Genomic DNA, 24,752 nt, shown 5'->3' on the forward strand with positions numbered 1-24,752 from the left:
ATATATATATATATATATATATATATGTGTGTGTGTTTTGAAAACCTTATGTTTGAAAACCTGTAACTATTGACTTTCATAGAAGGAAAAACAAATAGCCAACAATTACAGGTTTTCCAAGCCTTTTTCAAATATCATCTTTTGTCTATAACAGAAGAAAGAAACAAGTAAAATATGAGAAAATGATAACAAAATTTTCAATTTTGGGTGAACTACCCCTTTAAATTGTATTGTTACAATTTTCTACTTAAATATTAGGCTAGACTGATTAAAGGAAATGTCACTTGATCAGCAAGTCAGCATGCTATCTGGAGGATCAAGTGACACTGAAGACGAGTAACAATGCAGAAAATTCAGCTTTTAACCAGATCAAGTAAATTGCATTTTAAAATATAAATAAAATAAAAATCAGTTGATTTAAATTGTAATAATATTTAACATTTTTATTGCATTGACCAAACAAATGAAGCCTTGGAAAACAACAACAGGCTTTTCCAATTAAATAAATAAAAATGTAAATATAAATATATTTTAATTTATTTGAATATAAATTAAAAAAAAATATCAGTTGATTTAATAATTTTTTTTCTATCAATAAATTAAATCTATTTAAATATAAATTCAATAAAAATGAGTTGATTTAATAAATTTTTAACATAAATAAATTAAATATATTTAAATATAAATAAACATCAGTTGATTTTATAACTTAAATATAAATAAATTAAAATATATTTAAATATAAATATTTAAATATAAATAAAAATCTGTTAATTTAATAAAAATGTAAACAAATGAAAATATATTGAAATATAAATAAAATAAAAATCTGTTGATTTAATAAAAATTTACGTATAAATAAATTTAAATATATTTAAATATAAATAAAAAAATTGCTTGATTGAATAAAAATTAAATAAATTAAACTATATATATATATATATATATATATATATATATATATATATATATATATATATATATATATATATATATATATATATATATATATATGATATATAAATGAAATCAAAATCAGTTGATTTAAATTGTAATAATAAAAACAGTAAATAAAATTTTTAATATAAATAAAACAAAAATCAGTATAAAAATCAGTAATAAAAATTAACAAATAAAATATATTTAACTATAAATAAAATACAAATCTGTTGATTTCATAAAAAAATTATATAAATAAATTACAATATAAATAAAAATAACTTGATTTAAATTGCAATAATACTTCACAATATATATATACTGCATTTTGGACAAACTAACCGGCTTTTTTCTTTCAAATTAAATCAATACAAGTAGAAATCTACCAAACTCTTCGACCAGTAGTGCATATTTAACATTTATAAGTGTAGGGTACATATAGCCTAATGGGTTTAAAATAAATAAAGTTAAAACAAATATATGAACAATCAAAACAGAAGCCTTTAATCACTCTTCTAGAGACCAGAAAATAAATGATTTTTTACTTTGCAAAAGTGGCACTGTTAAACATAATTGATTTACCACGCAAGAGGGTTTTTGCAACAGTATTTAGATCCCATTTATTTTTCACACTTGATTGCAAGACGTCTAGAAGAGTGAGCATGGCATTTATTTTAGACTGTTTTGGTTTTGTGTGATGCCTCAGGGCTTCCCCCCTTTTTGCCTGGCTTCTCGTATCTGTCCTTTCACAATTATCCACAAATTATACTGATTGGCCATGATTTTTAGGTATTAATATGAATAGTTCACTAACACAAATGTTCTAATTTCTTGACACCTTGCCTTAAAGATTGTAGAGTGAATAGACATTATTATGATTTCTCTAACACCTCAACTGCAAAATAAAAAAGCATGGTTCAATATGAAGTTCTCTATTGACTTTTTTTTTACTCCACTTTCTAACCCTCCAGCAGGGGAGAACCACTGAGGCCAGGAAGACTTATGTTTGCGCCTAAAGGAAACTTTTACCTGAAAATGAAAATTCTGCCATAAGTTATTCACCTCATGCTGTTCCAAAACATACTTTTTCTTGTGGACAACATAATTTCCCCTATTTTAGAAACTGCTATTTTATGCATGAGAATTAAATCTGCTAGCTAATTTCACGTATAAATCGAAAATAAAAAATGTATAGAATAAAGTAAACAAAGAAGAATGCTTTTCTCTATTTTTGGGAAAGTATGTGTATATTTATTCATTATTAGGGGGTAGTACACATAGAGTCACACAGACACTAAAAACTCATTGAAATTATAAAAATATTTGGGTCATATTATAATTTGCTTACATGGTGAAACCTAAATAATAACCAAGCGTGAAGTTTTTGTTGTTGTTGTGGCACTTGAGAGTCAGAAAATGTTGATCAACAATCAATCAATCAATCAATCATTTAACACGGTTTAATTGGTGACTAATCTAACTTCTCTGATTGGCTACTCTGTTCATAAATTCAACAGAAAGTGTGCGCAGTTGGTTATAATACTCGGTGACGCACTGTAAAAATGTTAATTAATATAATGTGGGATAAGCAAATAGGTGCTTTCACAGCTGTAGATCGATTATTTTGTTCCAAAACAGGCGTTAAAATTGCTGCAATGCTTATTTTTGTTCTTGGTGCGGTTTAATTTCGGTCAATTTCGTAACGTATAAACAGCTCTCTGTAGTATTTCAGCATCCTTTCACTTTCATATTCGACATGAAATGCACATTTACCGGTAGAAATGACACCCTAAACTACAATACTATAATTCTCTCCTCATATAGCCGTATATATGGCTATTACATGTGCATAATGCACTGTGATATAGCCTGGTTAGGACCGTACAGTATTGCTTTCTCACTACAATCGATCCACTCCAGAGTTTCAATCGAGCTCATTCAGGTGATCTCGGACCAATTGATTTGGTACGGATCAGAGCACGATTGCGGGATTCACATTTGCCAAACAAACCGTTCACCCTTAGTTAAACTAATATTCTTGCTTGAACTTTGTTAATAGACATTTTAGGGTGTTTTCACACCTAGACATTTGTTTCGGAACTAGGCATGGGACGATATCAGTCTTTAAGGTATACCGCAGTTTGGAAAAGTCAAGGTTTTAAAACCGCCAAAATTGTCTGTAACACCGTTCCGAAGGTATGCGTAGGATTTTTTATTTACATTTTTTGTTTGTTTTTTAGGACAACAGTATCTCCAGCAGACATGATCTCCAAAGATGCCGTTTCAAATTGTAAAGAAATCTGTTTTTGAAACAAACGAAGACAGCAGAAGTCAATGATTCATTTGAATTATTCAGCCTGACATGTTTATGCTTCAAATATTAGAAATCTTTCAAGAAATAGAATAAATTGTTTTCAAAGGGGAAAAAGTTTTTGTTTTTTCCCAGACATAAAAAAAAAAGAATATTTATTAGAGCAGTCAGCACAATACCGTGATATTTTTATCCAAGGTTATCATACCGTCAGAACCTTATACCGGCCCATGCCTATTCGGAACCAGTCTCGTTTGCTCAGTTAGCGCGGTTTGTTTGGCATATGTGAATCCGGCAATTGCGCTCGGATCCGCACCAAATCAATCGGTTAGGGATTGCATGAATGAGGTGGTCTCAGCTCAATTAAAACGAACTCTGGAGCAGAAATGATCCAACTAACGAACCAGGCTATATCACAGTGTATTATGGCTGTGTAATAGGCATATGGCTATATGAAGAGAGAATTATGGCGGGATGTCATCATTCCTACTGGCAAATGTGCGTTTCATGTCAAATCCGAAAGTGAAAGCATGCTGAAATATTAACAAGAGCAGTTTATTCGTTAGGAAAATTGCCATAAAATTACCATCTGATCATTTTTCTGTATTTAAATCTTATAATATTTTGTATTAGGCCTACCGTTTTGTTCATTTGTGCACAGACACCTCGAAATAAAGATCAACATTGATCTGCTTCATGATCTGACTGCTATTTCTCTCTATAATTTAAGCCTATAACGCTTTTATTGTAGCCGTTTTTTTTAATTGATTGATTCAATAAAAAGGTTTTTACAACCCTTGACAACTGAAATGAGTCCATGTATGAGAAAGTCTTACCTCTCTGATTTACAGTTGAAGTCAGAATTATTAGTTTTCATTATTATTAGTTTTGACCCCCTGTTTGTTTTTCCCCAATTTGTTTAACGGAGAGATTTTTTTCAACACATTTCTAATCATATTAGTTTTAATATTATTAATAGTTAAAATAATAGTTTTAACTCATTTATAAAAACTAATTTATTTTATCTTTTTCATGATGACGGTAAATAATATTTGACTAGATATTTTCAAGACACTTCTATACAGCTTAATGTAATACAGCTGACATTTAAAGGCTTAACTAGGTTAATTAGGTTAGCTAGGCAGGTTAGGGTAATTAGGCAAGTTATTCTATATTGATGGTTTGTTCTGTAGACTATCGGGAAAAAAAAATTTGCTTAAAAGGGCTAAAATTTACCTTAAACTGGTTTTTAAAAAAACTGCTTTTATTCAAGTCGAAATAAAACAAAAGACTTTCTCCAGAAGAACAATATTATCAGACATACTGTGAAAATTTCCTGACTCCAAAGGGGGCTAATAATTCTGCCTTCAACTGTATATTTGGTGACTATGTCTGTGGGTGTCAAAATTAAAGTGCACCTTTTCACTTATAATGTCTTATTGCTTGTAATCATAAATTAATGATGCATGACAGCGGAGCGGAATTCGTGGGACTTCATGGAAATAAACCCTGAAACACAGTTTGTACCAGCTAAAAAAAAAAAAAAGATAGCTTTTAAATAGCTTTACTGTAATAATATATTAACACACACTTTCTATTTAATTAAAATTTTTCCTTCCAATTGAGAAGGCAAAATAGATTCAGTTATAGATTCAGTAACTATTTAAATATATTTTTTGCTTCCTTACCTTGTACTTTTGAGGTATTTTTGTTACATTTTTTCACTATGAGAAAAATCTTGGCAACCAAAACGTTGAAGGCCCCATTGGTTTTCATGGAAAACGAAGAAAAAAAAATTAAATGTTCAATAGAAGTCAATGTTTAACAACCGTTTAATTACAAATTTTCTTTAAAGTATTATTATTATTTATTTGTTCATCAAACGAAAGAAACAAACAAGATTAGAGAATAATATTAGCAAATGATGACTGGATTTCCACTTGCACTTTTTCATTTTTATTTTCACATTTGCCTTAAAAAAGCTTGTTAATCTTCAACCCTGATTTCTGATAAGTTTTCTTGACGTTGTATAACATACTTTCCAAAGAGTCTGGAACAGCATGAAGGCGACTCAATTGAGCATTTTCATTTTGGCTCAGCTTCCTTTAAAGGTCAAACTCAACATATGTAAACTCAACCAGAACTTCTCTAGCTCTAGAAAGATCTAGTTGTCTAGAGAGTGCTGAAGCAGAAGTGTCTTCAGTCTGGTTGTGTGGCACACGTCTACAGCCCCCGTTTCCCCCACGTGTGCACTCTACCTCTGGGATTAGTTGAAAGAGGGCGTTGGAGTACAGAGTACCAATGGCCAGGGCAATGAAGTACAGCAGCAACCGCTTGTAAAAGGTTTTCCTCATGAAGGGAACCACACTCGCCCCGACCAGTGAACACAGAGATATCACTGTCACACACAGCAAACCATAACCCCACACTGGCCAAAACAAACCATGTGAGAGAGAAAGAGGAAAGAAAGAGAGGTGGAAAAAGTGGGGAAAAAGAAAGAAAGAATATTTGAATTAATCAGCAGAATAATTATGACTAGGTGAAAAGTTGATATTCATAAATCACAATGCATTACGTTTTGCAGGCCACTGAAGTATTCAAATTAATTCATGCAACCAAGGAAACTTACCGCATTGTTCCTTATTAGCAAATCTCATTCATAAACATCTTTAAAGGTAGATTTAAGATTCATGTCATCAATTAACAGCAATCAATCATACACATTTCAGAGTCATGCCACTCAATATCTGTTCGAAGGTTTGGGGTTTGTAAGACTTTACGTTTGATTAAAAAAAAAAAAACCTCTTATGTTCAATAAGGCTGCATTTACTTGATTAAAATATATATTATAAAAGTTATACAAAATAAAATAATATTAATTAATTAATATTAATTAATACAAATAAATATATAAATAAATAATGAATATAAATGAATGAATAATATGAATGAATATTAATACTAATATGAATTAATTAATTTTAATAAGTAAATACAAAAAATATTAAAGTAAATATAAATGAACTATTGTTAATATAAATTAATGAATTAATTAATATAAATTATTGTAAATATGAATGAATGAATGCCAGAATTTATATAAATAGATATGAATGAATATAAATGAATGAATATGTATATGAATGAATAACCGAATTAGAGTAAATAAATAAATAAATATGAATGAATATAAGTGAATTAATATGAATTCAAATGAATGAATATGAATGACTGACCAAATTATTAGAAATAAATATGAAATAATTAAAATTAATATGAATGAATGAGTAAATAATTTTGCATGAATATAAATGAATTCATATTAATATGAACAAATGAATATGAATGAGCAAATTAATATAAATAAATATGAATGAATTAAAATTAATATATGAATGCATGTAAATATACATAAACGAATTATTATTAATATGAACGAATGAGTATGAATGAATGACAAAACTAATATAAACAAATAAATATGAATGAATATGTATGAATTAAAATTAATATGAATGAAAGAAAAAATAAATACATGAATTAATATAATTTAATTAATATTAATATGAATAATTGATCAAATAAAAAAAATATATAATAATAATAATAAATATATATATATATATATATATATATATATATATATATATAGAAATATGATTGAATATGAATGAATTAAAATTATTATGAATGAATTAATATAAATAAATATACATTAATTAATATTAATAAGAACGAATGAATGAATATGAATGGATGACCAAATTACTATAAATAAAGGAATATGAATGATTTAATATTAATATGAATTAATTAATTTAAATAAATAAATAAATACATGAATCAATATAAATGAATTAATATTAATATGAATGAATTAATATGAATGAATGATTAAATTAATATAAATAAATAGATATGAATTAATATTCATATGAATTAAAGAATATAAACATAGTGAATTATTAATATGAACGAGTGAATATGAATGAACGACCAAATTAATATAAATAAATATGAATTAATATAAATAAATATACATTAATGATTATAAATGAATTAATATTTTTATGAATAAATAAATGACAGAATGAATATAAATAAATATGAAAGAATATAAAAGGAACTAATATGAATATAATTAATATGAATATAAATAAATTAATATGAATATGAATATAATTAATATGAATATAAATAAATTAATATGAATATAAATAAATTAATAAATTAATTTATATATATATATATATATATATATATATATATATATATATATATATATATATATATATAAATTGAATATTAAATAATTAAAATTCATATGAATTAATTAATATAAATAAATATTAATTAATATTAATAAGAAAGAATGACCAAAATAATATAAATAAAGAAATATGAATTAATTAATTTAAATAAAATAAATAATATACATGAATTAATATAAATGAATTAATATTAATATGAATTCATTTATTTGAATAATCATATTAATATAAATAAATATGAATATGAATTAATATAAAATACATGAAAATAAATGAATTATTAATTTAAACGAGTGAATATGAATGAAAGACTAAATTAATATAAATAAATAAGAATTAATATAAATAAATATACATGAATGAATATAAATGAATCACTATTAATATGAATGAATGACCGAATTGATGTAAATAAATAAAATATGAATGAATATAAATGAATTAATATGAATGAATGAATGACCAAATTAATATAATAATAAAAATGAATAAATTAATATTAATATAAATAAATGAATGAATAATAAATATACATAAATTAACATAAATTAATTAGTATTAATATGAACGAATGAATGATAGAATGAATGTAATAAATAAGTATGAATGAATATAAACGAATGAATGATCAAATTAATAGTAATAAAGTTGTAAATGAATAAATAGCAAATAAAAAATAAAATAAATGAATAAATAAAATGTACAACAAAAAATGCAGGGTTCCACAAAATTATTTCATGTTGGCCCAACAAATTGGTTATAAAAAAATAAATAAATAAGAATAATAATAAATAATAATAATAAAAAAAGATTTTAAAAAAATCAAGAATTGTTTGGTTTTAACCATTTAAATATGTGACTTGAACAAGCAGCATTTCCTTTTTGTGTACACACACATTTAAATACACGCATAACATAATATATCATTGTCTTTTTACAGAATTCTCTAAAGCTAAACATGTCTTATATTTACTGTTATTATTGATTTATTTTATGCAGCCTTGTTGAATAAACATATTTTAAAATACAATACTGACTCCAAACCCCTGAACAGTAGTGTGTTGTTCACATTAATAAATCCATTGTGTTTCATTCACAGAGGAATAGGTGGAGGCGGCTTCCTGTTGATGTCACAAAACAAAATAATACTTAAAGACTTTTTGCACCAATTCTGTCTTTTAGGTAGCTTGAACATAGCTCAGATAAGCTGCTCCATAACACCATGGTAACAAAGAATTATTAAAGTTGAGCTGCCTTCAGTTTAGTTTGCTCCAATCTTGGATTTTAAGTAACATGAAACTTAACTGGCTATCCAGCTTCATGGTACAGGCCTCAGGTCAATGAAAATCCTTCAAGCCTGAAGGGAAAAATGACCATTCTCTTCGTCTTCTCTAACTACTTGCATCCTGAGGCAATAAAAACTATAAACACCCGTATTTATGTTGACCGGCCAACGAACCATTAACAACCCAAACACAAAACAGATACCTGTAGCTCTGATTGATCAACGACAGCGTCGATAACTCAACAAAGATCACTTGATATGTGTAACACTTCATTGGCTCATTTAATGTGGATGGGATCTCTGTAAGTAATGAGCCAGTGAAGGCCTGCTAGGGGTACTCGCACTATGTACAGTTGCCTTGTACCACGCTGAAGTGCACTGTAGTGCAGTGAGGGGTTAGCGTGTTTAATAAACTATGACCATTGGTGTTCATTGAACAGTGAGAATGATTAAAAAATCCATATGAAACAGTCTCTTAAAAAGTCACATCTCGTCTTAAGTTTCGGGCTCAGGCGCACTTTGCACTCACACTATAGCCCGATTCAGAGCACTCTGACTTCTCAAACGAACCCGGAAACACGCCGGGGCATGGTTCAGATAGCATAGTGTAAGTGTGCCCTTAGAGTGAACGTTATAGACAGTATTTAGGAGAGGAACCATCTGAAAAGTGGGGAGCTGAAAATTAAGATAGAAGCTTTATAATAGTAGCAACAAAAAGTTAAAAAAGCAAAAAACAAAACAAATCTAAACCTATCCTACAGCTTGCAATACACATTTACCAAACTATGCATTAGGCCACTAAACTAAAAGCTGTCATTTTACAAAAAAAAAAAATAAATAAATAAATAAATAAAAAAAGTCACCGCTCACCGCTGGCTGTATAAAATCAATGTTCAAACAGCAGGGCCTTAGCCAAATCAGTAAATGCATAAATAAAAATAATAATAAATGTGTATAAATTGTAAAACAAAATGAAAATAAAAAAGTGTTTTATATATACATAATAAAATTGTAAACCAGAACTAAACTAAAACATTGACAAAGCATCATCTAAAATCTGAACCCTTAATACAATTTCAAGGTATTTTTTTTTTATATCAAACTATCCATTAAACTATGCATTAAATAGACTTTTCTTTCTTTCTTTCTCTCTTTCTCTTTTTACTTAGTTTTTTTTTTTTTTAAGTAGGCTTTTGATATTTGGCAAGGCCACAAAAATAAAACTGCTCACTGAGAAAGCTACAGAAATATCCATTTAAAAAATATATATTTATTTTTAATTAAAATATTGTGAAAAAGCGTAAAAACTGTGTAAAACTAAAGATCTGATTTGATCAGTTAACAGTTCTGACAGTAATCAGTTTAAAATGTACATTTTCACACTCAAGATTATGCACTATAGAAATTATTAATAAAATAGTTAAAATAATAAACTGTTCAACTCAAGAAGTTAATGAGATTACATCTGATATTAATGGGCGATTTAGACACCATTTACAAAATGAGCAGCTCTATAAATTAATAATTTAATTAAAAATAAATTAAAATTATTACATTTTTTAATTAATTAGCAATTAAACATGCATCATTTCATCTGGACCGAATAATGGGCAAACATTCAGTCATAATTAAAAAAGAAAATGAGGACTGTTAAATTTACAATTATGAGTAAAACAGACCTTGAGCACACAAAAAAAAATATTTATTATTATTATATAATGATTTATGATCATAAAATGTTCCAACAAATCACTTATGAAAGAAATAAAAGAACTGGAAAGGAAAAGTTTAAGTAATTTACCAATTCACCAAACCAAGAGATCTCTTTACTGTGGTTAGGGGTGTTTTTTCTGCGTCTTAACAGAAGAAAACACTTTGTAAAGAAGGAAAGAAGGGGGGAAAAAAGGCGGCAATTCCAGACACCCCTCTGAGAGTAAGCTTGATCTGCGGTAGATTGGGTGTGTTTGGGTGGAGATGTTTAGATGGATACTGAACCTCAGGCAGGAGCTGCAGGATGGCGGTGGACAACAACGTTCCAATGGACAGAGCGATGAAATAGACCAGAACTCTGCGCATGAACCGCGTCCTCATCAGGGGCACCACAAACACACCAGTCAAAGCGAACGCACTAACCAGAGTCACGCTCAAAATTGAGTAACCCCATACTGCAGGATACACACACACATATATAAAACCTTTAATAACATGATATTACACCTCAGCAGTCACATCCCACAGCCACTATGTGCAAGTGTATTATGATATATTCTTGTGTACGGCAGCTCTGCTCGGTTAGTATTAACCCAGTGTATTAACCCAGTCAGACTGGATTACCTGGAAATACAAGATATCAGTCACAAACACAGGCTTGAATGGACACGTGCGGCGTTTTTGAGAGAGTGTCATTATGTGTGTGTGTGTGCAGATCTTATATCAGCTGGCGTTCTTTAAAACCACAGAGTCGCATGTGTTTACAGTGGAGAACAGCTGTCAGCAGTTCACTCTACCTAGAACAAATAAGTCATTAAGAAAACACACAGACACACACACAGATGCATTTGGGAAATCTATTGCTTTCATTTATGGAAAGTTCATAACTTCAGTGATTAAAAGTGGTGCTATATTGCATGTTTGCATGAACAACAAAACACTGATGTTTAATTGAAACAATGTATGAGACTATGAGACAAGCTCCTTTGGGACAGTTCTCTATTGTATATCCTCCCACCCAAAATATAAATAAATAAATAGATACACAAGCTGTTACTGTGGTGATGTCCTTCACAAAAGATGCACAACTGTACTTGAAGGGTCCTTATTGATACCCTAAATCTACATATTATAACCTAAAAAATTCAAAAGGTAAACTAGTGTACTGTTTAAGTATTAAACTGTTCATTTGAGGTATCAATATGGACTTTTTGGACACAAACATGTAACTTTTAAAAGGGGGTATCACCACAGTGACCACCAAGATCAATCATTCATTTTCTTTATGGTTTGAAATGAACTTCTAGACAAATTTGCCTACTAAAGGTTTCTGGTCATTCAGAACTACTTGGCAAGACAAAACAAATGATGCACAGTATATCAGTGGTCATAGAACTGGGTGAATAAGATACTGATCAAAGCTGTGATGGTCTTGTAAGGGAAGAACGGTGTGATCAGTAACTGATTTCATTGATTCGGCAAGATTAATAAATCACACAACTAGGATTTTGCCGGTCTCAACTATTCTTGTTGGGAATAATTGTTAAAGCATTCATCACAGTGTACCGTATAATAACAATACTTATAATTACTTCAACAAGTATAATGACCAAAACAAGTTTGAAAACTGTATACTGTATGCACATACGTAGATAGAGTGTTCAGCATAACTGAGAGCACCCCATTTTAAAAATGAATATTTTTATGCATTTCTCAGTGAATATAGGCGTATTTGTATTTGTATACTCAGTGTATTTTGGTGCATATAAACAAAACAGATTTATTAAACAGATATATTTATTAATATAATATTGTAGTCACCAAACATTTTTAGAAATTGAAAGATAATACAATTAAATTCAAGCAAAATATTGCCAAAAACACATCCTACAAAATTTCGACTAAATTCATTCTTTATTTTTATTTTTATGTTTCTCTTGATTTTTGCTGGATTTTTTGTATTTAATATTTTTCTTTAACATATTATTTTGGCTTTTCTAGTTTTTGGACGGTTCTCCTATTTTGTTAGATAAGCTCCAGATTTGGCCTCAGTACTGACCGATCTAACATATAAGCACAAATATAATATTGTATAGCTTCCAATAAAAATATGAATATGAAGGGGTGTACTTCTATATGCTGAGCACTGAGGCAACTCAAAAAAAAGCTGCGCAGGAACTTTTATGGTGCGTTCACATCAGACGATGATGAAGTGTTAAGCATTAGTAATTTACATGTTAAGTCAAGGAAAAGATGCGAATAGACATCCTGCAGCACGATTTGTGCGAATGAAGTGGCCGCGAATTGAGCGTTTTGCATGTTTGATGCAGACAGAAGCCCCGCCCATGAAATCAGTGTCTATTGTGAAGTGAATTTGACGCGCGAGCGAAGCGAATTTGACACACGAATGAAGTAAATGTTCACGTGGTATTTATTACAAAATTTATTTGTGCATGTCACATCTGGGGTGAACACAGCATTACAATTTTAAGTTGAGTCAATTTTTTTTTTACAGTCTATCCATCACAGTGTATCTATCCATTCATCCATCCTTCCTTCTGTCGGTCACATTTTTTCCCCCTATTTCTGTATAACAGAGAGATTTTTTCAACAAATTTCTAAACATAATAGTTTTAATAACTCATTTCTAATAACTGATTTATTTGATCTTTGTCATGATGACAGTAAATAATATTTGACTAGATATTTTTCAAGACACTTCTATACAGCTTAAAGTGACATTTAAAGGCTTAACTAGGTTAATTAGCTTATCTAGACAGGTTAGAGTAATAACTATAACTATAACAATAATTAGGCAAGTTATTGTAAAATGATGGTTTGTTCTGTAGACTATAGAAAAATATATAAGAACATTGACCTTAAAATGGTTTTTTAAAAATGTAAAACTGCTTTTATTCTAGCCGAAATAAAACAAATCAGACTTTTTCCAGACGAAAAAATATTATCAGACATACGGTAAAAATTTCCTCGCTCTGTTAAACTTTATTTGGGAAACATAAAAAAAATGATAAAAAAAAAAGAAAAAGAAAAAAAAAAAAAAGGGGGGGTTGTGGCTAATAATTAATAATTTTCTTGGCCCCAGTGGCCTATTTCTGATAATATAGCTGATTTAGTCAGTATACACTGTAAAAAAAAAATTATCTGACAAAAAGTCATGGCAACCATTGTTTGTTGTGAAGATTCATAAACTAATTTCGAGAGGAGCACGTGATATGAGCACGACTGGCCGCTCATCTGTAATCAGTAATAATCCAATCAGAGTGATCCTAGTTTACTATAAATGGATAATTTTCTTCCTACTGCTCTATCTTCGTATGGAAGAATCCCCCCTTCCACCCCATCTCCTCTTTTTCCTCCCTTTTCTAAAGGGGGAGCTCTCAAGACCTACTTGATCTTGGATCTCCTGATATGCTTATTGACCGGGCGGGAGCCCTGGGCTCAAATATCTCCGAGCTCAGGGTTCTTTCCCGGGACAGCATGCCAAACCTGCTTTAAATGCCAAGCATATCCAAGTGGGAACTCTTGAAACTAATTTAAAGAGTTAATCAGATTTCAACAATTTTTTTCATAGCTATACAAATTAACGTAATATTTTTTGTCAGTTTGACTGATTTAAGTTTAGATGACTTGAAAAGTTCATTTGATGCTACTAAAGCTTAATTTTTTTGTACAGTGTACTATTAAATTGCAGACAATGATTTTGGATAGCTAGGTTGGTTTGTATGTTTGGTGCTTTAAGGGGCCATATTTTTTTCATAGGGCCCAAAATTGCTAGCGGCGCCCTTGGATTCCACTACACTTTTTGATAGGGGCTCAATTGAATAGACTGCACTGATGCTATAAGACTTTCTCTCTAAAAGCACACATTCTCCTTTTCTCTCTCCTTATCTGTTGAATTACCGGTGGGAAGCAATGCTGCGACATTCATCTTCCATTTCCTCTCCTGCTGCCAGGAGGCACAAGATCTGCCAGAAACCCAGAAGTGCCTTGTTTAGCAGATAAAACACAGCATGAGGCCAAATGACAGGAAACATCACCGAGCCAGAAAACAGGCCGTACGGATGTTAAACACGTTCAGTCACAAAGATTCACAGGCTGATTTCTAATATTCTATAATCATCTGCTGTAGACGGGGTTTATGACTGTGAATATGAACTGCACAGATTTGAAATGTTTGTAAAAATAGCAAATGGCAGATTACAGAGTGCATGTGAAATTGTTTCCTGTTCTGCATTTCCATCATTCTCAGTCCTGAAATTCACACACACCCATGGAATTCTCCAAACTCCTGCTGTCTTGCCTTTTTATATCTGTCGCCTACACAAGGGATATTTCAGGTCAGCTTTGAAAGACACTGTGAGCATATGGCCTCAGTTCTCCTGCCTGACCAGAGTACTATAATTCAATCCAGATGTTGCTGGCATCTGATAATACAAGTAATTTCACAAGCCAAGATGTCTTATTTTAAAGATATATGAACATATTTATCCAAATTATTTGATGTGATTCCATTTAGTGGTCACAAAAGTATTTGGACACTTAAGCCAATCTTAAAAAATGCAATTGCATTAGATATGAAACATCTACTGTAGATATAAAACCAAAATTGACTCCACAGCTTGACTTTAACGTCACTTTTCTGAGCCCCTTTTTTTAATGATTGGTGATTTTTCGTAAATTTATGAACAACTTCCTAGAAGGATAACCATTAAATTCAAGCGTTTCAATTCTAGTTTATTTGTATAGCGCTGTAGAATTATCATCATTGCATTATCTAATCACAACCAACGCTCTGCATTATCCAATAAAGTTTAACATTACCCGGAAGAACACTTCTATTCGAAAGTCTGTGGTCATTAAGGCCCAATCCAAATTCTACCCCTTAACCCTTCCCCCCTCGTTTTGCACGTTCGCGTTGTTACGTGCCAGCACTTATTTGGTTAGTTTGTTTATTTTTGTGTCTCATCATGTGCTTTTTTCTGTCGCCAAGTCCACTGCCGTCCGCCTATTCCTGTCTCTGATTGGCTGTTACGCTTGTCCTTGCTGCAACCACTCCCATCGGTCCAATAAAATGTCTTCATTCTGGCTGTTCTGGAGTCGAATCGCTGTATAGCTGCTTTGTACTTTGCTCTTTGTATTTTGACTTGTGTGTTTGGTTTGCTTTTGTGCTTTGTTAGTGTTTGATATTTTGTTATCCCCGTTTATTAGTATTGTTCGTCTTTATTTGATTTACACTTTGTTATTGTTGTTCAAGTTGTTACCGTCTGTTCTTACCTTTGTGTCGCGATATATTCCCTATCCTCATGTTTCCTCGTGAGTTTAGAAAGGCTGGTAGGGAAGTATGTCTCATGACATACACGTCAACACGTAGGTTAACATTTGTTTAGATACACCAGGTAAGAAGGTTTGTGCCAACATGTGTATTTTTGGTTTAATTGCAAGTCAGTGTAGATCAGATAGGACGTTGTCGACGTTTAAGTTATTTTCCACAACTTTTGTTTATTAAATTAGATTAGAGGGGATTTATTGTGAATATTAGTAAGACTGCTTGGATTTGTTTGGTTCTTTTCTTTAGCGCCTCCCATAGCCAGTCTTTCTAACATTTCATTGTTTATTATCTCTGACATTGTATATACTGTATATATGGGTGGGCCATTTATATGGATACACCTTAATAAAAATGGGAATGGTTGGTGATATTAACTTCCTGTTTGAGGCACATTAGTATATGTGAGGGGGCTTGTAAATAACTCATGAAAGAATAAAGTTACAATTAAAACCAAACACACCATTGTTTTTTCCAATAAGTTTATTAAGGTGTATCTATATAAATGGCCCACCCTGTATGTATTAGGGCTGCTCGATTATGGGAAAAATTATAATCACGATTACTTTGGTCATAATTGCAATCGCGATTATTCAAAATGATTATCAGTTTAAGTCAAAATTATTCGCCCTTCTATGATTTTTTTTTATATATAATTATTTCCCAAATGATGTTTAACAGAGGATTTTTTCACAGTATTTCCTTTTATATTTTTTCTTCAGGAAAAACGGCTTATTTGTTTTGTTTCGGCTAGAATAAAAGCAGGTTTAAATATTTTGAAACCCATTTTAATAGCTCAATATTATTAGCCCCCTTAAGCAATATATATTTTGCGATTGTCTGCAGAAGAAACTACTGTTATACAATGACTTGCCTAATTACACTAATTAAGCCTTTGAATGTCACTTCAAGCTGAATACTAGTACTAGTATCTTGAAAAATATCTAGTAAAATATAATGTACTGTCATCATGGCAAAGATAAAATAAATCAGTTATTAGAAATGAGTCATTAAATCTGTTATGTTTAAACTGTGCTTTAAAGATTTTTACTGTAAGAAAAAAAAAAAAAACTTTAGCTACAAAAGTCCTTCAGTCATAAGCAGTGAGTGATTTTGTCCTTTTATGCTTTTAGTTATTTTCACGTGGAACTGAGCTTTGCAGAGCAACTAATGCGTACAACTGGAAAGGGGCGGTATATGATGGAATAATCGTTCACCTCGATTAATGTTTTTTCAAAAACGTTAGAAGCCAAAATCGAAATCGGATTTTCGATTAATTGCATGGCCCTAGTATGTATACTGTATACATCTCACTCTCTGATTCACTCTCACTTGCTATAAATAAATTACTATCATTGTGTTTACCAATTCTTGTTGTCTATCTTTCTTTACGCCTACAAAGGGGTAGGGGTGTCCCAATTCTCTTTAGCGCTAAGGGGAAGGGCTAGATAGCCCTTAAAACTGAGATTTTTCAGGGCAAGATGATGTTTGCAGGTGTTGTAGTGCTGTCCCATTTCTTAGGGGTAAAATTTGTTTGGGAATGGGTAGAAAAAAATAGAATTGGGCCCAAGTTTTTTTCACCTAAATTTAATACATCTTAAAATGACAAAATGCATTATAAAAGGTTTCCACTTCCATAAATGCAACCTTCGAGAGCATAAAACACTGGATAAAATTGATGATTTTACTGACCTCAACTTTTTGAATGTCAGTGTACAGTTATTGAGTTATAAACTTGAGCTACTTTTCTAACTATTTAACCCTTGTGTGCTGTTGGGGATGTTTTCATCCACTCTGAGGTGATTTTGAATCTTAATTTGGCCACAACATTCTCTGCGTTTCAGCAAATGGAATCATTTTTGGTAACAAATCCTTTTTTCATACGCATTTAGGGAAAATGTGGTAATGCAAAAAAAAAAATAATGTTAAAAAATAAATAATAATACACTCTTGGCAAACGTACCACTTTTTGTCATGCTTGTGGCTGTTTTTGCCCCATTGAATTCCATTATAATGACATTTTTGACATTGCATGACACCATATAACCATGTTTTCTTGATTGCTGCTGGTTTTCCCTGTTGGGAAGAGGTCAGATTTGTAATTCCTACGTTGATCACCAGTTGCTGTGCAAAAAAAGCTTAGTTTATGGCTTTTGTTTGGAGTTAAATGGAGTATATGGTGTGTGTTCATGTGTGTGTGTGTGTATATATATATATGAGAGAGAGAGAGAGAGAGAGAGAGAGAGAGAGAGAGAGAGAGAGAGAGACCTTTGCGCACTAACCTTGATATGTCTAAGAAAACCAAAATAAGCAGCTCAGCTCTCAGAACATAGTAAACATAAGTGTATTTATGCACCCACACTATAATTTGCAGTTTTACTTCATAGAAGAAGGAAAACCACTAACAATCAAGTAGGCAATAATTATATGGTGTCATGGCCTTGCAATCCAAAAAAATGTCGTTATAATGGAAGTCAATAGGGCAAAAACAGCCACCAACAAAATGAAAGGCGAAACAATTTGAACAATACACAAGGGTTAAATGCATGAAACTTGTTTTTTGATAATGAGTGTCCCATTTCAGTGCGTATCTGCATCTATCAGTCTTTAGAGTAGGTTTATTCTTATCACACCTTAACTGGAGATCAAGGCTAAACCTAAAAAAAAAGACGAACAAACTTCTCTGACCCTCACAGATCAAAGAGATTCTCCTGACTCATTGCATTTCTTGTAGAAGTCTAATTTGTCAGTCAAGTCAAAGATTGTCTACATTGTACAACCGATATGAACTAGATTAGTCTGCCTGAAATATCCCAGGACGCACTTTATCTATATTGATAAAGGTTAACATGCATCATAACCTGGAGAACGTGCAGCACATGACGGTTTAAAGAAAACACTACAAGAACAGTTAATAAGTGTCATAACATTCACATATTGCAAAACCTCAGCAGAACAGGACTGAGAAGTTAGGAGTAAATTACCCACGTGCAAGGTTAACCATATATGAATATATAAAGTTGTAGCCAGAATTATTAGCCCCCCTTTGAATTTTTTTATTTTTTTAAATATTTCCCAAATGATGTTTATTTAGCAGAGCCAGGACACTTTCACAGTATGTCTGATATAATTTTTTTCTTCTGGAGAAAGTCTTATTTGTTTAATTTCAGCTAGAATAAAAATAGTTTTGGGCAACGCAGTGGCGCAGTAGTTAGTGCTGTCGCCTCACAGCAAGAAGGTCGCTGGTTCGAGCCTTGGCTGGGTCAGTTGGCGTTTCTGTGTGGAGTTTGCATGTTCTCCCCGCATTCGTGTGAGTTTCCTCCGGGTGCTCCGGTTTCCCCCACAGTCCAAAGACATGCGGTACAGGTGAATTGGGTAGGCTAAATTGTGCATAGTGTATGTATGTGTGTGAATGAGTGTGTATGGGTTTCCCAGTGATGGGTTGCGGCTGAAAGGGCATCCGCTGCATAAAACATATGCTGGATAAGTTGGCATTTAATTCCGCTGTGGCGACCCCAGATTAATAAAGGGACTAAGCCTAAAAGAAAATGAATTAATAAATAAAAAGAGTTTTTAATTTTGGAAATCCATTTTAAGGTCAAAATTATTAGCCCCTTTAAGCTATATATTTTTCGATAGTCTACAGAACAAACCATCATTATACAATAACTTGCCTAATTAACCTAACCTGCTTAATAAACCTAATTACCCTAGTTAAGCCTTTAAATGTCACTTTAAGCTCTATAGAAGTGTCTTGAAAAATAGCTGATAAAATATTATTTATAATATTATCATTTAAAATATTATTTACAAATAGTGAGCAGATTTAGTCAAACATTGAAGAGGAAATACAGTCAAAATGTAGTACTGTGATCCCTCGCTATAACACGCTTCACCTTTCACGGCCTCGCTATTTTTTTGTGTGAATTTTTTCATACTTTTTCCACAGCGCATCAGTATCTGAGTCCTGATTAGTACGTAGTGTTCTGCGTCCTGACTAGCTGTTGACCACTATCAAATCAATCTCCTCCATGCAGTATCTCCTGTACAGTACAGAATGCGTTCAGCTTGCTAAATGTATATAAATCTTCAATAGCTAACAGCGTGACTCTGAAGTGCTGTACTGTATGTTTGCAAGTTTTTTCCCCACAATGTCATAGGCACCTGCGGTAAAAAGGCAGAGGAAGATGCTAACCATTGCACAAAAAGTTGAACTTCTGGAGATGCTAAAGGAAAGTAGAAGTTACGCGGCTGTAGGGCACCATTATGGAATAAATAAATGAAGATCAAATGGTTTTGATCTTTGGTTTCATTCTATAATACCGGACTTATTTTTCTACGAAGTTTCGAACTTTGGGAATGATTAAACAAGAGAGACAGTGTGAAAATGTTAATGCCTGTCTGAGAAAAGTGTATAAAGCATGTAGTGAGGGGTTTTACAGCTTTAAAACATCTATAATCATTGTAAAAAATAAAGCGGACTACTTCGCAGACTTCGGCTATTGTGGATAATTTTTAGAACGTAACTTCCGCGAATAACGAGGGACCAAGTATTGTGTAAATATTTAGCTTTTCACCTATTTATTAAGTTTTAAATATTTTGTAACTTATCAAGTTACGGAGACAGATTCTCTGTTTTGAGATATGTATATATGCCATGTTAGTTATTAATCTAACTAGTTATAGAATAAAATAAGGTTGCCAGTAGTACTTAAACAAAACGGCTACAGAAAGATTTTTTTACGCCATAAAAAAAAATGTAAATAAATAAATAACAGAATTTCACAAACCCTTTATATATAAACAGCATTTTAGCTTTAACTGTGCCATCTGCATGTCAGAAATGTGAAACACAAGTGAAACCTGGTTTTGGAAAATGTGAAACATGAGAATCATAAAAAAGTAAATAGGTAATTTTATTTAATTGCTACAGTACTGGTAGTATCATTAGAGTCATGATAAAAATAGTTGAAGGTTCTGGGAAGTGTTTTGAAATTTGCATTTTTATTCAATGTTTGACGTAATCTCAACTGAGACATGAGTGTTTGTTTTATCACAGCTTTCCCGATGAGAGTGGTTGAGCTCAAGTGCATCAAATGAAAAGCCAATGAGAAGAATCTTGAAGGGGCGGGGCATGTCAGATACTACAGAGCATTTGATGATGTGATGAGAAACTGTAGTACGAGTTGATGTGAATAAAAGCATTGATCCATTTGGGCGGAAGTGACAAACTATAAGCTTTACATTCGTTTACATGTTTATATCTTCTAAATGTAAATTGTCACTGTTTTTTGGCACACTACCTTATCGATATCCTAAATACGAATACTACTGATACTAACATCTAAAACAACTATTTTAATGTCATGGGACCTTTAATTACAATATTCTAAATAGGATTTCGTATTTCCAGCACTACTATTTAAAAAAAAAAAAGTTACTTCTTATGTTTTAAATGCTACAATAAAAACCTGTAACTTGGTTAACATTAAGTTTCCTTCATATATACAGTAAATAAACATGAATAGAGTTCCTCCTCTTTGTTTTAACCCACACACTAGATTCTGTACCAGAAAAATAGTCCACTGTTTGATTCACTTGTATATTATGTAGAATATTTAATTTTTAAAGCTATTAGTTACTAGTTAATTAGTTAAAGTTATTAATAACTAATATGCTTATTTCATGTGGCTGCCATTTTAAAAAAAAATTAAAGCGAGGCTGCGGTGTGAAGAAACCCGGATGACCAGATGAGAATCAGCACTGTAAACATTGCAACCACATGCTGTGGACTACAAACCTCCAGCTGTTACCGTGATTTCAAAGTGCAGATGTGGTGTAAACATCAGTTTAATATCATTCAGTTAAATTTAAACAACTAAAAGCATATTAGGCCTTAAACTAAATCACAATCTCTTTAAGAGTAAAACGCTTTAGTGTCCTCCTAGGCTTCAGTTCATGGCACCAGTTAAACACCGTGGAGACACTTCCCTACTTCAGCCTATGTAACTTGGTGAGTAAGAAAACAATGCAGTCCTCTGTAAAATGTTCGGAGCATTCAGACACTCATTTTGTCTGTAATAGTGTTGTCACGATACTGAAATTTTAAAAACGTCCATTCCCAGCTAACATTTAAGCATGTTCATAAACACTGCTGATTTGCAATTATGTTCATGAAGATCATCAGTACACTGCTCTTCACTGAATGTAAACACAGATACACGGACACTGGAGCGATTTAAAGCTGTGAAGATCAGTTGAGTCATCAGCGGATCGCTTGGGTGTGTTTGCGTAACACCGTAAACGTCGATGAACAGCAGTGAACTAATGACCTTCACAGCCAAATCACAGTCATTTCTGTCGAGCACTGGTGAACACAATAGTAAATCAGCAATGTTTAAGAACGCGCTCAGCAGTGCTCAAATGTTAGCAAGATCTAAGATCTTAGATTTCATGACAAATCTAACACAGCGAAAGAATTAATTCATTAACTTGAGTTTGATAAATGGCATCTAAAACGTGTGTTTGGGGGAAAAAAACGTTAGCTAACTAGTGCCATTTCCCTTAACTTAGTTGAAAATGAGGTCCGATATCCCTTAATATTTTCACTATCCACTCAATATGGACCTTCGGGTCACTCGGAAAGAAGGAAATTTTAAATTTGTGTGACTTTCTTTTCACTGATAAGATGTACAGCCAAGCACACAACAATACGCCAAATCGCAGACGCCGTTCCCGTAGGACTCCAGGCCATACCTCTGGGTTTCATGCCACTTTCACTTTTGAAATGGCGGCCATGTGAAATCAGTTATGGTAACTAATAAACTTAAATTTTCTAAACTTGATCGTAAAGCAATGAACCTTTGTAAAGCTGCTTTGAAACAATAATTATTGTAAAAAGCACTATGCAAATAAATGTGAATTGAAAGTGTATTGGAATAATTTTTACTTTTTTTTACGTTTATTTTGGTCATTAAAAATATAATAACTTTTTTATCTTCACACAATTTCCCCTAGGTGTCCACCATTCCTTTTTATACAATATTTTGTTACCTTTTAAAACACTACGTGCAGAAGTCAAACCAACATCACACAACATAGTGATAAAATCATGTTATCCTGAAAAAAAATCTCATGACAGAACATTTTTGCCATATCGCCCACCCCTATATCTACAGAATGACATTGTGACTGATAATTAAAGTCAAGCATCATCAATACTCTCTCAATGCACAGTCTGTCTTACCCTCAGCTTCAGTGGGTCTAGGGCTGCTCTCAGAGTCTTGGTTTGGTTGTGTTTTGCACGCTTGCGAGTCCAGCTGCTGAATCATTGTAGGACAGATCTGTTGCAGGCCTCGCTCGTCTATACGGGACTGTTCGCTCATCCCGTACACTGCCAGGGTGTCTGCGGCCAAGCACTGAGAGCAGAGGACAGGACAGAGGTTTCAATTACTGAGCACAGAGGAGAAGCTTGAGTTACAGCATTGAGAAAGCACAGCTGTCACAGCACTGGATAGAAACCAGATTTAACCTTCACATCGAACACTGTCAGATTAACAATGTCATACTGAGATGCGCGTCAGGATTAGAGTTCGAAACGTGTCCTATAATAACTCTCTGGAGAAAAAAAAAAGTGTGGAAAAACTAAACATGCATTTCATAAGCTGCATTTAGGATGTGTCAATGTGTGTTTTTGTTGTGGTCATGAAAATATCATCAAAATTTAAAAATAAATAAATAAAAACAAACAAACAAACAAACACAGTGGGGGAAATAAGTATTGAACAATTCATGTTTTTTTTCTGGGAATAATATTTCTAAAGGAGCTGTTGATATGGAATTGAACCAGATTTTGGTAAAAACCCAAACAATACAAACATAAAAGTATAACAAAACCAAAAAAAAAGCTGTGTAATAACACAAGGAGAAAGTACTGAACTACTGAAACGTATTTAATACTTTATATAAAAGGCTTTTTTGGTGATGGCAGCTTAAAGATGACTCTCATATGGAGAATGAAATCGCATGAATTGCTCAGGTGTGAGTTTATCACAGACTTCAACAGAGTGTTGGTCTCGTCTATCAAATCTGATCTTTATTTAGTATTTTCTATTAGATTCAAGTCAGGGGGGCTGTTTGGGCCATTCTTCAGCTTGATTTTCTTTCTCTGAAACCATTTGATAGAGTCCTTGCCCGTGTTTTGGATCATTGTCTTGCTGAAATGTCCACCCTGGTATCATCTTCATCATCCTGGTAATGTAGATGTTGGACTGAAGCAGGTAATATTCATTTACACTGAAGTGGGGTAGACGGTTGCTGAAGAAATACTGAGTGATTCCAGCTGCTGTCTGGGCTTTCTACTGCCTTTTTCCGGTGTCATTTCATTACACAACTTAATTTGTAAACCATATAGTTTTGTTTTCTTTGCATATAAGGATTTATTTGGTTGTCACTAATATCTGAAAAAATTCAAAGCCAACAGCACCATTAGAAATATGTTTTCTGAGAAAAATGGTGGCGTTTTAAATAATGATTTCCCCCACTGAAAATAAATAGATAAACAAATGCTAATTGGCTGGGGATTTGTTGAGCTGAAAAATCAAAAGATTAAAAAACCCAGAAAGAATTTTCATATTATAATGTTTTGAATTAATTCAATATTGTAGGTGCAATGCAAAGTTTAAATATGTAATGGCATTATTTTTCTTCGGTTTCTTGAAACAAAATACATATTAACTGAAATATGTTGCCGTTTATGCACTTTTTAAACTTTCATTAAAATGGAAACAGACTTTTACTAAAACTACTGGTTATTGACACACTAAAATAAAATTTTACAGCATATTTAAAAAAGTATGGTTAAAAATAAAGTATTATTCGCCCTCCTGA

At 31.9% G+C, this 24,752-nt stretch overlaps 1 protein-coding gene across 1 annotated transcript in view; it reads right to left on the reverse strand.

Annotated features, from left to right (window-relative positions):
• The window catches only part of slc39a14 (solute carrier family 39 member 14), a 76,591-nt gene that overhangs the window by 12,785 nt on the left and 39,054 nt on the right, over positions 1 to 24,752 (reverse strand). Inside the window, exons 3-4 of the mRNA XM_056457463.1 lie at positions 23,110 to 23,281; positions 5,509 to 5,678 (exon numbers count right to left, since the gene is read on the reverse strand). Coding sequence (XP_056313438.1) covers positions 5,509 to 5,678; positions 23,110 to 23,281 — 342 coding nt within the window. The remainder of the gene's footprint in view (positions 1 to 5,508; positions 5,679 to 23,109; positions 23,282 to 24,752) is intronic.

This window comes from Danio aesculapii, chromosome 5 (genome assembly GCF_903798145.1).
Source record: "Danio aesculapii chromosome 5, fDanAes4.1, whole genome shotgun sequence".
Lineage (NCBI taxonomy): Eukaryota > Metazoa > Chordata > Actinopteri > Cypriniformes > Danionidae > Danio > Danio aesculapii.